The sequence below is a fragment of the Xiphophorus couchianus genome, chromosome 11, assembly GCF_001444195.1.
Source record: "Xiphophorus couchianus chromosome 11, X_couchianus-1.0, whole genome shotgun sequence".
Classification (NCBI taxonomy): Eukaryota; Metazoa; Chordata; class Actinopteri; order Cyprinodontiformes; family Poeciliidae; genus Xiphophorus; species Xiphophorus couchianus.
The window spans coordinates 9,887,243-9,903,443 of record NC_040238.1 but is presented as its reverse complement, the minus strand read 5'-3'; the positions used below and the strand labels follow the sequence as shown (position 1 = coordinate 9,903,443).

The 16,201-nt window shown below is 37.0% G+C and overlaps 1 protein-coding gene across 1 annotated transcript in view; it reads right to left on the bottom strand.

Annotated features, from left to right (window-relative positions):
- The window catches only part of LOC114153472 (polypeptide N-acetylgalactosaminyltransferase 10), a 99,498-nt gene that overhangs the window by 16,615 nt on the left and 66,682 nt on the right, over positions 1-16,201 (bottom strand). Inside the window, exons 5-6 of the mRNA XM_028032045.1 lie at positions 9,104-9,289; positions 6,335-6,518 (exon numbers count right to left, since the gene is read on the bottom strand). Of these exons, the coding sequence (XP_027887846.1) occupies positions 6,335-6,518; positions 9,104-9,289 (370 nt within the window). The remainder of the gene's footprint in view (positions 1-6,334; positions 6,519-9,103; positions 9,290-16,201) is intronic.

Sequence of the window (16,201 nt, the reverse complement as noted above, 5' to 3'; positions counted from 1 at the left end):
TTTCCAGGTACAGAATGTTCTAAAAATCTTCACATTTGACCAGTGGTGCCATTCAGGAGAGCTAATTTTCTGCAGAGATGAGTCTGCTCTTTGAAAAATGAGACAGAAGCTGAAGACTGATGAGATCTGCCTTTACCAAGGCCACGATCTGTTACATCGGTCTCGCCTACATGTCTGAGGTTATTTCCGAAACGCTGTTTATTTTTCAATTTATCCGTCCTCTCCTCCCTCCCTGCGTTTTGAACAAAACATCTGTATACATGTTACAGACCCCTCACTGTTAGGCCCAAATTGCATATTTTCTCTCATCTTTCTACGAATCCTTACATATTTTCCCCATTAATTTAAAGGCAGCATAACAGAGAGTACAGTCAGCCAGTTTTCGTTTGTCCAATGAAAGAAACCTAAATCAAACATGATGGTGTCAGAGACACACATCGTCCCTCGAGACTGAAACACAACCAGACACTTTCCTCATCATCGGGCGACAAAGGGTAAACAACGCTGGCTGCAAGGGGAAACAAGGAGGAGTGGTGCGTTGTGTGTGAACTGTGTGGTCATGTTCAGTGGAGTGTGTGAGCCTAGCAGAGGCATTGCAGAGACACTGTGTGGGCACTGATTTGTGGGGTGGAGATCGTTAGCTCTTGCTCACCGGAGGGAAAAAAAAAAGACAAAAAAAAACAAAACACGAACACAAACACACTTTACCTCCCAAGAGTTTTGCAAAAGCAAACACAGTTTCTTTCAGGGAGATTACTTTTCACAAGGCAGTATATTTTAACTGTGTGCAACATGATGACTAACATGAACATGTTTAGCTGCACTGTAAATAAATAGAAAATCCCTATGGTATATTAGCTTCAGGAAATTAACAAGTCTTAATAAAAATGAGAAAATCTCACCCAGCTGAAACTTCGAGTCTGAAAAGCATGTTTCAACTTTGATATTTATGTTGTGTCATTAAAATTCACTCTTGTTTTTCCTTTATGTACACTAAAATAATATGTTAATTCTTTTACTAAAAGAAGTAACAGGGGTAACGTGTTACTTCTCTTAATAAAAGGAGAATCACATTACATAATATTGCATTCATAAGTTTAGGACCCAATATTTGGTACTATAATGGGGATTGTTAATCATGCTGAATAATTATGTGAATGTAGAAAAGCCCACGGCCACACTGGCAACCAATGAAACTAAACATGTAATTTCACAATTGTTTTTTGTTGTGACCAGAATTCCTACAAGTTTCTCTATGTTAAGTTTGAGACTTTTAGTGCAGATTTTTAAGAAAAGATTTAATTATTCAGTTAATAACCTACATTTATTCTACTTCAAATCTCAGTAGGTTAAACACAATCCTTATGCTTAAACTAAATCTGGTAAATACTATCAATGAATGTCACCAGCGCATTTTTATTTTCAAACCAAAATAAAAAGAATGATGGAAATGCATTTAAGGATCAAACATATTTACTGAAGAGACAAATAGATAAAATCTAGGGTGAAGTAAAGGAAATCTGGGGGCTTTTTAATTCTTAAATTATTATTATTAATTATTAAAATAAAAGAATTTTCATTTAAAATATACTTTAACAACATTTTAACAGACACAATATTCAACTGTAAAAAAAAAAACACCTTTTTATTCACATAGGAATGTTAGTTTGTTTGAATAAACAGTAAGTCGCTTCGAGTTTTTTTTAAGTGTTCTGTTCTGGCAGAACAGAGGGGAAAGACGGAAAGAGTGGAGAGGAACCAAGGACACAAAAACAAATGTGGCAAAACAGAAATAATGAGTAAAAACATCCCGACTTAGTACTAATAATAATGACGATGAAACAAAAGCAAATACATAAGCAAACTAGATGTTCCTGCTGCACTCAAACACAAACCAGAAGCAAATATGTTAAAACAAAAGAAGAATCGTAGTTGCTGGGTGGTTCTTGTGCGACTGCTCCCATTTGTTAAATATTACATTTAATAAATTGAACACTTATTTTAAAAGCTGACAGGACAATTTAGGTTAGTTTGAAAGTTTTATTCATTACTGTAAAATCTTAAAAGGGGTGAAATAAAAACAGCATGATATAAAGCTCAAAAGAGTCATTTTTGCTCAAAACTGTGATGGTTTACACACTATGGAGGCCTCTGCCGAACTAGATTGTGTTTTTCCTACCAAACTATTATATTTCACGTTTTTCAGTGTCAATGTACAGAAAATTTTTTATTGTAGTTAATTTAGGCACAACTTTGCATTAAGGTTTATGCATTTAAACTTGACATACATGCTTGCATATACATTGCCTTATATGGAACATAGTTCGTACATATAAATGAACATTACCATGAACCATACAAAACATGATTTAATTAAGCTCACAGTGTATTTTACATGCACAGTAAACATAGTTGTTACTTCTTTTTGTGCCACTTTTCACAAAAACAACTTCAAGTGCCCTTTGTAAAAAAAAAAGTTTTAGCACATTTATGTAAATATAGCAGTCGACTACATAAACACCTGATAACAACACAATTTCAATCTGTTAGAAAACAACAAGCCACTTCTCAAAACCACACAAAATGCCCGTAACTGTATTTCCCTTCATCTAAAATGCTAATGAGTCGACCTCCTGTCACCACTCTCAGCGCTGATCGTGTGTTGCTAAGTGACTGCATTGTGTAAAGCTGAATGGAAACTAGTGGTCAAAAATTATACGGAAAGAAGACAAGCAATATTTGTTCAAGCTAAAATATCCACAAGGACATTGTTCATAAAATATTTTAGATAAACATTATTTCTTTAATAAGGTTCAGCTGACATTTCCTGGGCAGGTCTATACTCCGGTAAAAGACCAACTGAAGGGAAAATAAGGGAAATATAAGTGCAGTTCATGGGATTCTGTTTAGACACTGTAGTACTTGGGGAAGTTCTTCTCCCAGTATGAATGCATATATATTTTTAAACAGTTTATGAAACATTTACTCTATAATAATAATAATAATAATAATAATAATAATAATAATAATTCGCCCTGCGACAGACTGGCGACCTGTCCAGTGTGTACCCCGCCTCTCGCCCGGAACGTAGCTGGAGATAGGCACCAGCAACCCTCCCGACCCCATTAGGGACAAGGGTGAACAGAAAATGGATGGATGGATGGATGGATGGATAATAATAATTCATCCCATTTTCGAAAAAAATTAAATCAGTGCTTGTCTTGTTGGGTGAATGAATCATTACACTCAGAACAATTGTAATTTCTTTAAAAATATTGTTATAATTGAAACTAAGCTGGTAGCAAAATTCCAGTAAATGACTATTGGCTGGCCTGAAAGGTCAGCCAGTAGAGGATTAACAGACCTCAACAGTTCATTACATCAGAAAAACAATATTAAGGTTAAAAAATGGTTTTATATTGCCTAACTTAAGTATATAAAACCATGATAACTGTGGATTTCGATGAAATATCTGAGAATTGTGTTTATATTCTTTTAAAAAAACACCTGCAGATGCATCCAAATAAATAGGAATATCACTAAGTTATATTATCCCACTACTGTGATCAAGAAGTGAGACAGATATGTGATACAGATTGACTACAAACAGTGATATGTTTGAAATATTTATATTTTATTTTAATCATTATGGATTATAGCTAATTAAAATTCAAAATATCCCTAAAATTTCAACAGTTGCTGGAAAAAAATAAGACATAGAATTGCTTAATTGTCACTATGTAGCTGGAATATAATAAAATTGCAGTTTTAATCCTCGGTGATTAAAAAAGCTAAATAAAAGGTCATAAAAATTAAAAAATGTAAAGAAATGAAATAAAACAAAAAATATATATATAAAAAAAGGAAAGAAACACCTGAATATTTTAAAACTGACTGAACCTGCAGTGAAGATGGGAACAGAAAATGAAACTGACGCTTGGTTTCTGGCTACATTTGGACCAATTCTCACTGGTTTAATTAAAGGTCTGCTGGTCTAAAACCCTTCTGGTGTCAGAACTATTGTCTGGGACAGAGTATCAGTTTCTTTAGATGGAGGAAAAATCCAAGTCAATTGGCTATTAATATTGCTGCTCACAATTTAGGATTAATTAGAAATGCTCTGGCTTTTGTTCTTTATTTCAGTCTGCTGACCTTGAAGGAAGACTAGAAGCTTAAATTCACTGCTAAGGAACAGATGAGAAAAAGAGAGGAAGGCAGAAAATGGAAACAACAGGTGCTTACATTGACTAAATAGTCAATGACAAGAAGATGGATAAAATCATCCTCACAAGCATTTTAACACGCACACACACACCCTCGCAAGCACACACCTTCTTGATGGATTTGCCATCCCACTGAGCCTCATTTTCTGCAGCAGCAATGTCAATCAGAAAGAAAATGAAATCTTTGTGACTCAAATTGAATTTGCACTGATGAAGGTCATTTCATTGAGCAAGAAGAGCAGACTAATTCAAGAAATGAGGATTGATTCTGATTGTTCTGCAGCTTATTTCTTCTTTGGTTTCTTATCTTCCTGCACAGACCCCTCTGCCTGATGATACCTACAGTAGTTTTAAATAGTCTCTGGCATCCAAACAGACAAATGGTCACTCAAATAGAGTGTCTGGCATCACATGCACTTATTTGGCCTGGAAAAACTGCAACGTTGAGCTTATTTGCTCTGGTCGCCGTTGTTCAAAGGGTGACTCCGAAGAATGACACTACAGCAAAACGTTTTCACTGAGAAATACATGACAAATTAAAAATATATAGAACTTTTTGGGAAGTAAGTCTTAAAAGGCAGTATATTTTCTGTCAATTCAGGTGATGATTTGTTTGTCCCCTTACAGATTTTATTCTGTTTTTGCTTTTCTGTCACACTTAAATGTTTCAAATAATAAATCATTGCCACCCCTTGAATCGTGAATGAATAAATTAAACTAAACATGTACAAGTAAAACCCAGCTGCCGACACCTGACTTCCACATCCGGATCTGGGATTACAATCCCAGGATTACCTGACCTGCACTTCTAATAAATACTTAGAAAATAACCACTTGAATGGGTGAAAAATATCAAAAAGCAAATAACTCAAAAAAAGTAGAACAACAGATCAATTGAAAGGAAAGGGTTACAAAGCCATTTCTAAAACTTAAGGATGTAGCAAACCAAAGTGAGAGACACAATCCACAAGTGGAGAAAACATGCAGCATGGGTTTCATACGCAGGAGAATCTGGTCAACTACAATAATTCTGACTACTTAAAGGTGCATATAAACGGTGAGTAGGGCAATGAACGTTCACTCCCAGATGGTCAGGTGAACCTTACATATTGATTATATATGAATAAATCCTCTATCCTGACAGGGTAGAACACTGGAGTCTACAAGATATGAATTAGTATGGCACCAGTTTAAAGCAAGGGTAGGCTTTGGAATAACATGAGCTGACTCTCAAGCTCCAGCTATTTGTCTAAGTTTTACTGATTAAAGGGTTATATGAGGGTTAATGCTCTACATGGAGTTGCTGCTCTTCTGCATTTAAAGCAATCTTTGCAAGTATCTGATGAAGATAGTGGTTTTTCATCCACTCTTTACTTTAGAAGACCTAAAACTCTATGTTTGTATGTACGTACGGACGGATGGCTTTCATAAATAGACCAAGATAACATCTGTGCTGTTTTTAGACCTGTAAAGTGTAGCTGTGGTGACCTACAAAAACTTCGGCAAACTCCTTCTAAAACTTCTGAGAAATCCCAAACTGCACTCAGTAGTGATCAAAACAAATTTACATATTTCTGATTAGTCTGACTCCAAGCTAGAACAGTACTTCATAATATATTAAAGTACATGAAATAAGGAGCTTGAAGTTGTTAGTTTGAACAACTTTGAGTGCAAAGATGTAAAGAAAGCAGAAACCTCCCCATACATCCATGTTCTGTGTACTGAGCTTTCAGCTGATTTACTGACAAGCTGCAGCAAATTACATTAATAAGCAGCAGGGATTTTTTACCTCTTTATTTCTTTAAACAAAAAAAGAAAAAACTGCATTTTGGCACTTATCCTTTTCCAAAAGCCTAAAAAAAGCTCAATGCACTTTTGAAAAGGATAAATGTAAAAGGATTCATCTTGTGACGTGAGCTTCTGGAGCAGCCGTGCACGATGCAGGTGTAACTGTGTACTTGAACAGAGAAAAGCTGACAAAAAGCCCAGATGAAAGGCCGCCACCTCCACTTGTCCCACAGATGTATCCATTCGTGACATAATCGGATAATTGTGAAGAATATTTCCATGAAAAAAACATAGTGAGATGTGTCTAAAATAACTCCACTCACTCGAAGGGCTCACTTTGGTCGTGCTTCTGCAGCTGCGGAGGGATGGGGATCCGTTTGTAGTACATTTCCCAGTCGAAAGCCCCTCGCATGGCGTCGCCCGCCTGCGTTTCATAGCCGAAATTGTCGTGGTCGATGACGTCTATCATCGGGCAAACGATGGTCTTCCTGTTCTGGGCGATTCGGTCTGAAGGGGTCAGAGGACAATGCAGACATGTTAGCAGACAGTTAATAGCAACAGACTGGCTTTTTGCTTTCAGAGCTTTAAGGAACAAAAACATGCTGGCTCTCCGCTCCTTTTCACTGACTGCAGATGTCTGGGAGCTGAGAGAGCCATCTCTCTGCTGATTCAAACACCCAAACACAATGAATGCTATGAGAATAAATAAGTAAATCTTAAAAGAATCAATACTTTCAGAAAGAAAAACACCATTTGGTTCATTTATTGTAAATGGTATACCACAGATCAGAGTGCAACTGCTTTTCTTTCAGTGTTTTTAGATCAAAAAGAAAAAAGAAAAAAAGCATCTAGAAACCAGAAAGTAGGTCCATTCACTTTCTAATGAAGCACTTAGGATTACCATGGCCTGGAAAAATCTGAATTCTTGGCAAAATAAAAAATAGATGAAGCCTTGAGGTATGAAATGTGTATTCAATGTGACAGGGCCTTAAACTTTGATTCTTTTTCCCGAGAAAACCCTGAATCCTTCAGCGCTTTCTCAGAAAGTTTAGGCTCTCACTCTTTTCACATCTTTTTAACACAACAAAAGATTTTTACAGACCATATAAAAACAATTAGTTCAAAACAATCAGCTTGAAAAGTGACTAATGTTCAAAGAAAAAAACTGATTTTGATTAGAGAAATGAACAAAACACGTTTTAATAAACTCAGATCAAAAGGCACAAATTTCAGCAAACTGCAGTTGTTGACATTAGTGCGTAAAACACGAGTGTGATGGAATAATACAAATATGAGAAGCTCGGAGTATGAAATGTTATGCTTTGAGCAGTTATAATGTTGTATTTTTTTATCATTTTAAGTCAACATCTTTGAAGCAATAAGTAGATGATCTGATCCAGGTATTTCGATCAAGTTGAACCGAAATCATGAGAGTAAAGTTAATTTTGAAATGCACACCATGAACCTTGACCTCTAACATGTTAGCTGAGGTCAGTAGAGTCTGACATGAAGATCTTGTCAAACTCATGAATATTAATCCATTTTGAATTAATGACAAGCTACAATTGCTTCTCTTAGGTGAATGTTGATGTCTCTCCTTTCTGGTATGATGCTAACACAACCCTGTCTGTTACAAACCATCAAAGTGCCAAAAACCAAATGTTTACAGTATTACTAGTATTTAATTTGAGTCAATAGAAAACACCTGGTAGCTGATTAAATCCTAAAACAGCAATTCTTTTACCATAAAATAACTGAAGAAAATTAACATTTTGTGAATCTTAGTCAACATAAATGCTGCAAAAATGTTAGAAATCCACCAATTAATCAGCCTGAGATCTGCAGTTTGCCAGTTGATCAGCTCTAATAGAGAGACAGCAAGTTACTTTGAGAAATACCAATATTTCTTATGCCTAATGATTAAAACCATAAAAACAAAGATATTCTACCATAATTATAAATGAATCAGCAAAGAATAGGTACTAGGTAATAGGTGTCATGCACTTTTCTGAGTATAATATTAAGCAGATAGAAGTTATGCTTTGATTAATGAATGGAGGTAGTCTGGCTCCATCCTCGAAGAAAACCAGACATGGATAACCAAAAAACCTGGTCAGTTCATCTCTAAACAAGATGAAAGCTAATAAACACACACAGCTTGTGTTCCTGACACACAGAGCCCTATAAAGGACATGGAGGAGTTTTTTTCATTTGCGAAACTTCGCAAAAGAGTTGCATTCCCTCCCAATAAATATTGCGTTCCCTCACAATAAATCTGCAAATACACCCTGGTCTATTTTGTATACAGTCACAGTGATAACAAATGTTAATTTAAAATTACATAAATATACACCTAAAGATCCCCAGTGAAAACATAACATATTCTTAATTATTTGGATGAAAACTGGGTGTAAATTGATCTATTAACTGTGTGTTCAATTTTGTTTGTATAATCTTGTAGTAGAGATGGGACTGCACATGAAACCAGGCCTTTATTAGCCATTCAGACTTCCAACACAAAAAGGAACAACCTAACCTGTCAGATGGCGATATTACCCTATGGAAATAACTCAAAAAAGTTCAAATAGTTTGGTTGTATTTTTTCTTTATTTCTTTTCTTACAGAAAGTTTCTGTTGTGTTTTAAAGTGGGGATGAAAAGTCCATGTTTGGCCTGTTTTCCCTCTGGCATTTTGCACATACTGTACATTTGTATCCAAAAGAAAAAATATATAAAACTTTAGCTATCTCACAAACAAGATAACAACCTTACAAAAAGCTTTTGCAGCAGAAACGTTCTGCATAAATGTCATTTTATTTTAGTTTTATTTTTTATTTATGTGACATTCAAGATGTCACACAAATAAAAAATACATTATAGCAAAGGAATGCAATACTTCTGTGATGTAACGCAAACAAAAATATCCCCCCATGTCCCCTATGAGGTTCTGTACTAATTAAAAAGCTAAATCCTTGTTTAGTCATTCAGGTTAGTTTTCCGGCACCCTTGCTGACCAGCAATCTTTGGGTCTTGATTTCTGTACATTGAATTACAGTTAATGTGATGGTGGTGAAGCTGAGAAGCTTTGCTCACCCAGCAGAGGCGGCAGCCAGTTGACGTTGGATTCGCAGTGAGAGTCCAGGAAGGTGATGACCTCCCCTGTGGCGGCGGCGGCTCCCAGCAGCCGAGTCCTGATCAGACCCTCCCTCTTCTTCGTCCTCAGGATGCGAACCTTCGGCAGGCGTACCATGTACTCCTCTAGCGCCAGTTTGAGGTGCTCTGGAAGAGAAAACATGAGGACAGAATCATCAGATTAATTCCAGTAAATTAATATCTACTGACACAAAACGAGAGACGCTTTTAAAAGCTGTCCTCGAACATGTCCTCACAAAGCAAGATCAAAAGGAAGCCATTAGGCATCACTGTGAAGCAAGACATCTGCCTGTGCCACATGCTGCAGACTGAACCCTTCCCCTTTAGGCCTCTATATCATAACACACTCACCCTAACTGAGAAAAACTTCTTACTTCGTTTACTTTTCAACACTTTTTCTATCTTTACTGCAGTCATTAGACAGAATGTTAGCCTCAAGAGTCAGAGTCCAACTGTGAGTGATGAAAGAAAGGATTAAATCAGCCCCTCCTAACATGTGCGAGCCATAAAGCTCTTGGCAAAAACTACCGCTTCCTCTAAAAATTATGATGCTCATCATTTTACCAAAAGTCATAATGCACCACAAGGGAATTATGAGCTGCTATGTCCTCAGATAATCTCCTCACTTTTCTTTGTCAGAGGGAAGATTACTCAAGTCCACAGAATCAGAAAGTTTATTTAAGTCCAACCAACAGCTTGGAGAACAAGACCAAGAGCAAAGGAAGAGCTTCTTTTGCTGAAACAGAAAGTCTGCAAAAATCTAACAGTAGATAAAGGATGAAAAAATACATCAATCAGTCAAATGAAAACTATAAATGTATGTTTACTTTCCTCAATATTCCATCAACGCTGCCTTTGACAGATCAATTCGGTGGCAAATGGAGCTTGTAAATCTTTCTGCGTGAATGTCAAGCACATTCTGACAAGTCAAAAGAAAGATGAAGTGAAATCTGAGAGTGAGCTTTTATTCACAGTGCAACTGCAGTCACGGCCGTTCCAAAGCTGTCCATACTCATCAAACCAATTGTAACTATTTGGAACTCCATCAACCCGTCCATAACATACATTGTCTGAACCCATGTGATTCCATCCATCATCTGCTTTCGCAGCCTCCGTTTCAATCCTCAACATCTTGCTGAAATTAATGTGCCTTTAATTCCATCTTTGTTGGCAAAAGTCTTGATGAGACACCATATGGTACAAACCAACCAGCCAAGAAAGCTTTCATACACACACAAGTCTGTTTATCATGGGTAAACACAAATCAGATGCATCTGAAAAAAAAATACTTTTCTCCACCTGAAAAATAATTATGTGTCAGCAGCGTCTTATAATCCATCTGTCTCTTGGAAAATAAGCTGTTTAACTGCATCTAAGGCTGCTCTGGACAGTTACTCAGAGGGAGTAAACATTCATTGCCTTCAAACAGTTAAACTGCCTATAAAAAACATCTTTGAAATATACACTGGTAATGCTGCTTTATTTATGAGTTTTGATCATCTAACCCTAAAGGAAAAATGTGTTGGTAATAATTCTTTTTTATCTTCTTCCCTACCTACTCTAATTTGCAACCAGAGTTTCTAAAGTCAAATCCAATGTATCAGTTTTTTTTTGTTTTTTTAAGTTCTGGTCTGACAAAATCTAATTTGATTGAATCAATTATCTGAACTGACATGTTTCAAAACTTTACAAATAATCGTATAAAACCTTATAATCTTATTAAATTAGACACTTTGTTGCTTGATGGTTTAACACATATGACACATAAAATAGAGTTTTCTTATTTTGTGTCATTGGAGACAGGTCCGTTAAGAGTTTATGTGCCAATCTCGAGTGGTCACAGGCAAGGCGGTATAAACCCTGAACAGGTTGGCAGTCTATCACAGGACAACATCAAGGGAGACAGAACAAACATCCATGCACACACACATACACACACCTAAGGACAATTAAACTTTCTGCCACAAACTGTGGCAGAAAGTACAGAGAGAACCCACACAATTACAGACAAAACATTCAAACTTCATAAAGAAAGACCCCAGAGTAGGGATGCAAACAATTAACAGACTTATGATTAATTGTTGATTTGTAAACTGTTCAACTCGTGGCTCGATGGCATGGATAGAGCCAGGAAATGAGCATTAGCATCCATCACATTGACAATTTCCCATATAAAGTACTTCAGTGTTTTGGTGTGACTTCCTTTTCTCCCTCAAGAGAAAAAAAACAAAGCAAAAAAAAAAAACAAACACTTCTGATTCTGTGCATCTGGGTTTTGCTGTGTCCTTTTCCTGGGCTGCTAATTTCTTCCCTAACTGTTACTAGCTCTGTTTTTTTGTTTTTTTTGGGGGGGGAGGGGTTGTATTTCTTTTCAGAAACTACCAATGGCTAAGAGCTAAGGTGTTCCTTTAAGTTTAAGGTCTTCATCCTGGTTACCCATACTGATGCCTGGCTCATATAAGGGTTTAATCTTTTCAAAAATGAACAGTTCCTTTCCACGATCACCATATGCTTGCCAAGAATGAGACAGCTAAAAAGCCTGAACTGGATCCCAAGGCTGACAGACAAAAGCAGGAAGAAGAGCAGCCAAAACCCACACGGATCCATTCTGGCTAACCTCCATTCTTCTTTCTCTTCTGTCTCCTGAAAATTATTTAATGACCCTCAGGAAATGACAACCCTTCTCCTCGAGTCAAACAAGCCGCAGATCAAAAGCGTTCAGACCAGAGTTGGTCCAGTCAGATGTTATTAAAGCTTAGCAAAGTGAATTAGAAGAGAACAGTAATCAGGACCTGACTGAGGGATACTGTCCATCACACTACCACACTGTCACAAATACCTCTACTGGTTATGCTTGATGGTCTCTTATGGGATTTGGCCTGTCCTGACAGGTATTTAATTAAAACCAATTACATGAGCAATATAAACAGATTTGCTTGAAAACTGAGAAACATTCATTATCACAGTGATTATAAAACCTGTTTATGACATCAAGGTTTCAGCTTTAGGCTGTTCAACTATCATTAAATGCTTGTTAATGTTGAAAACAGAGCGTCCAGTTCTACAGGATTATAATGTAATGAGAAACAGCAGATAATAGCTTACTTAGAATTTGTACAGCTATATTAAAGAGTACTTTGAGTAACTCTCCTTGGACCTAAGATGTGTTATGTGGCCATATTCAAGTACTGTTACAAAGTATAGGAGAAGGGTTCTGTTTCTAGCAATTTGACTCGATAACACTGAAAAGTGGTTGAAGAATGGTTTGCAATAACATCTTTTTTCAGCTTTGATCAGCTGTCAGCTGTGGTCTCTTTAATGGAATCAGGTAAGGCTGCACAACATATTGCACATTTGTTTTCACTGCAATATCACTTGGAGAACAATTAATATTGGCTACTTCTTTCAGTAAGAAGCATTCAGTTTGCCTTACATTGTGCATCCCTAAAAGCAGCTTTGAGCAAATTGGCAAAAATATACTGAATTCTTCAACCGTTACATATTTTTTTATGTCACAAACAAATGTATTTTATTTGTATTTTATGTGACTGAACCAGAAAAAGCAGTGCATTTTTGTGAAGTGGAGGAAAATAAAGCATGGGTTAGCTGTGAGTGGTTTCACAAATTATTGAGTCAGAGGATAGGCTCTTCAGACACTCTCCACTTTGTGTAGCGCCATCTCATGAAATTCCAAAGAAACACATTGAGGTCAGTGGTTGTAATATGAACAAACTGGAAATGTGCAAGAATACTTTTGAACCAGTTAGTTTCTGAAACACCATGGCACTATATATAAAAAAAAACCTTAATTTGATTATCTTCAAACACTTTGTCAGCATTTTTAAACAAAATTCAAAGTAATTTTTGAGAATGTCGCTCAAATTAAAACTTTAATTGGTACCAAAAATTGAAAAAGAGTTGTTTTCCCTATTTTCTGCCATTGAAAATAACAAACTGACACGTTTTGGTCCAAGTTGTTCCTTCTGAACAAGGTATTTTGGCAGTTGGGGCAGAAGGGGGCACTCAACCTACAACTACTCTAAAGGGAATAAAAAGGATTTGACAGGTAAACTAAGGCAAACTTTTGTGCCTGTACCGAATTGTTGCAAAAATAGCAAAACCTTTGGTTTTAGCCAATTTTATTTGGTTTAAAATTAAAATATTCAAAACTTTATAACAACTTAAACTGCATTTGCTACATGTCGGGTGAATGATAACTCTATCCATTAAACTTGTATTACTGAAAAGTGACAGAATATTTTGTAAGTACCTAATTGCAAAATAACTATAGAATAATTATGCGGCAAGTTTTGTAACAAGAGTAAATTGTCCAGTTAGGGAAAAATTTGGTGCACATGCACACAAACATTACAGATACTGAATGATTTAATAGGAGAACACACATTGAGGAGGAGCTTAAGTGTTGGTAAGAGTCAAATAATGTGTTAGAAGAGCAACATACTCAGTTAAGGTCACCAGTCTCCAAGATGCTTTATGACAAGGCATTTTTATAGGAAATTAGCATTGGCATTTTGGGTTGGCATGAGGTTGGGTGATCATATCGTCCACCTGTCCAGTATGTAGACATCATGGTTTTTCATCACAGTTTTTCGAAAATCAGGTACATTGTGCTGAAAGAAGTATGCTTCATATGCAAGACAACGGCCGGATACAACCATCCAAACTAAGCCAAATCTAAATAAAACTGTTTCTGCTGAGTGAGTAACATCTTGTTGAACCTTTGTTGTCAGTCAGTCATCTTATTTTACACATTTCATGAATAAAACTAAAACTGTGACCCGACTGAACTTAATTTTAAAAGTGGTTGTATCCAAAGTCTACCCAGATACAGTGAAAGTTCAATAATATCACCTTAAAAAAACCTTCAACTTCACATATCTAACATCCCATCGACTCATTGCAGCTTTAATGTGCTGCTACAACACATTCTCACTCCCAACTCGTCATATTTTGACGACTTAGGACAATTTCTGACCATGCGTCACATATTGACGCGAAGGGTACCCCTTTTGCGTCAATATGTTGACGACTTGGGCAGGGTCCTTCAGCGTCACATGTTGACGATTTGGGCAGGTCACATGTTTTACGTGGATTTTTTACGCGAAGGGTTCTCGTAAACGCTGCCGAACCTTCAAAACCCAACGATTTGGTTAGGTTTAGGGCAAAAATTACGGTAAGGCATAGTGTAAAACACCTCGCGTCACATATTGACGCGAAAGGGGTACCCTGCGCGTCAACATGTGACGAGGACGGACCGTCCCATGCGTTAATATATGACGAGTTGGGAGTGAGAATGGGCTGGCTGCTATTATGACATTGAAATAATGTCTAAAGGGCTCCACAGGGTCAGTGTCACACCAAGATGGGCCTCCACCTTCATAACATGGCAATAAATCAGCCCATTAGCTATTAACCATTAGGAAATTGATTCAAGCTCAACTTTTACCCTCCTTGGGTAGATTCTTACGAAACATTTCCTAATGACAGGCGGGGAGATTAAACAGCGAACATTTGCGTTGCATGTAAAGCCCATTCAGGAAATGATTGGGGAGCACGAAAGGTTGCGGTGTCTAATTATGAACGGTTAATTTGACTGGAATAAATTGGAATAAGGCTTGTCTGGTTTACAAAAAAACTGTTGAGGCAATAAATCACTTTAATGAGAAGCGGCTGATTTTGGCATGCATATCAGTCAGTGTTAGAATGCAGAATCGAGGACACAAGGAGGAATCGGACATCAGTGACATCCTGGTCACTGCCACAGGTCCCATTTACCAACACCCAAATATCCACTATTATCCCTCAGCTTCTCTAGCAAGGATCCATTTATTGAAAAGTGTAGTCACAGTCATAATTTTACCATGCATATATTGAAAAATTATTGCACCTGCAACAAGTTCACTTAGACTTTTCATTTATAGATGCAATCATCATGCCCTGCAGGATATTTTTTAGCCCTTCTTGGTGGATGCAAGGAGGTGCGAAGGGGGATTTAGATTCAATTAAGCTGAAATTACAGTGGAACCAATACTCTATCCAAATCACCTTTCCAAGGTGCCTGGATTGCTTCCCAGAAGCTTTGGCAAGGTATGCGAGAAGCCAAGCTTCCAGTTTATTGCTCCAAAACATTCAGCTGCTCCTGCACACTCCATCACACATCCTCCTATTCTGCTGAATGCCAGGCTCCAAGCATGTGGAGCTGCTTTTTAACAATTGTCATTAAAAAGAAGAAAAAGGGATGCCAGGCAGTTTGATGACCTTTATTTCCCTAGATACAGACAAACACTTCCGGCATTACACCAAAAGCACATCCCTTATGCAGCTACCAACCCTGTCCAGAGTAATATATTGCATACGTGAGCCTCACCGTCACATCACAAAATGATTAATCTGATAAGCAAGAAAAGAGGGCAGGAGGTTTCATGTCTCTGCGTGCATTCAACACCAGCAGGAAAGGAGTACTGTTCTTCAAACCTAATTGTCCGTTTTTAGACTTTGGACTAATCAGATTTGACTGAACTTCAGAATTTATATACTTTTATTTATTTTAACCAGTTACATCAAGCCTTTACAAGCCCCTTTTCTATATGTGTAATGTATATCTGACTAGGAATCCATTGTGCACTTATCAATCTAATGAAGAATGTATCCACTATATGGTCTTAGATCTGTGCGTCAATATGTTTATCCCAGGAAAGCCTCTCTCTTCTCTGTTTGTGTTAAATTTAATTGCCCTCATGGGTAAAACATGATAAATATATGTGAATTTATACATTTAGGAAGAAGCTCTTATTCTGACAGCAGTTTAATGGTTTGGATGTTTGGGGGACCACTACGGTGCTCTATCTAGACAGTATGGTTTGACCAAAACTACAAGCAATACAAAGTTAAATAAAAGAACAGAACTGGAAAAAGAAAAATTACATCTAGGGAGTCTGACAATGGAGCAAAGCAAGGGCTACACGAGGTGGTAAAAGTGACATGACAGAGGGAAAAGCAACTAAACTGCCTTCATAA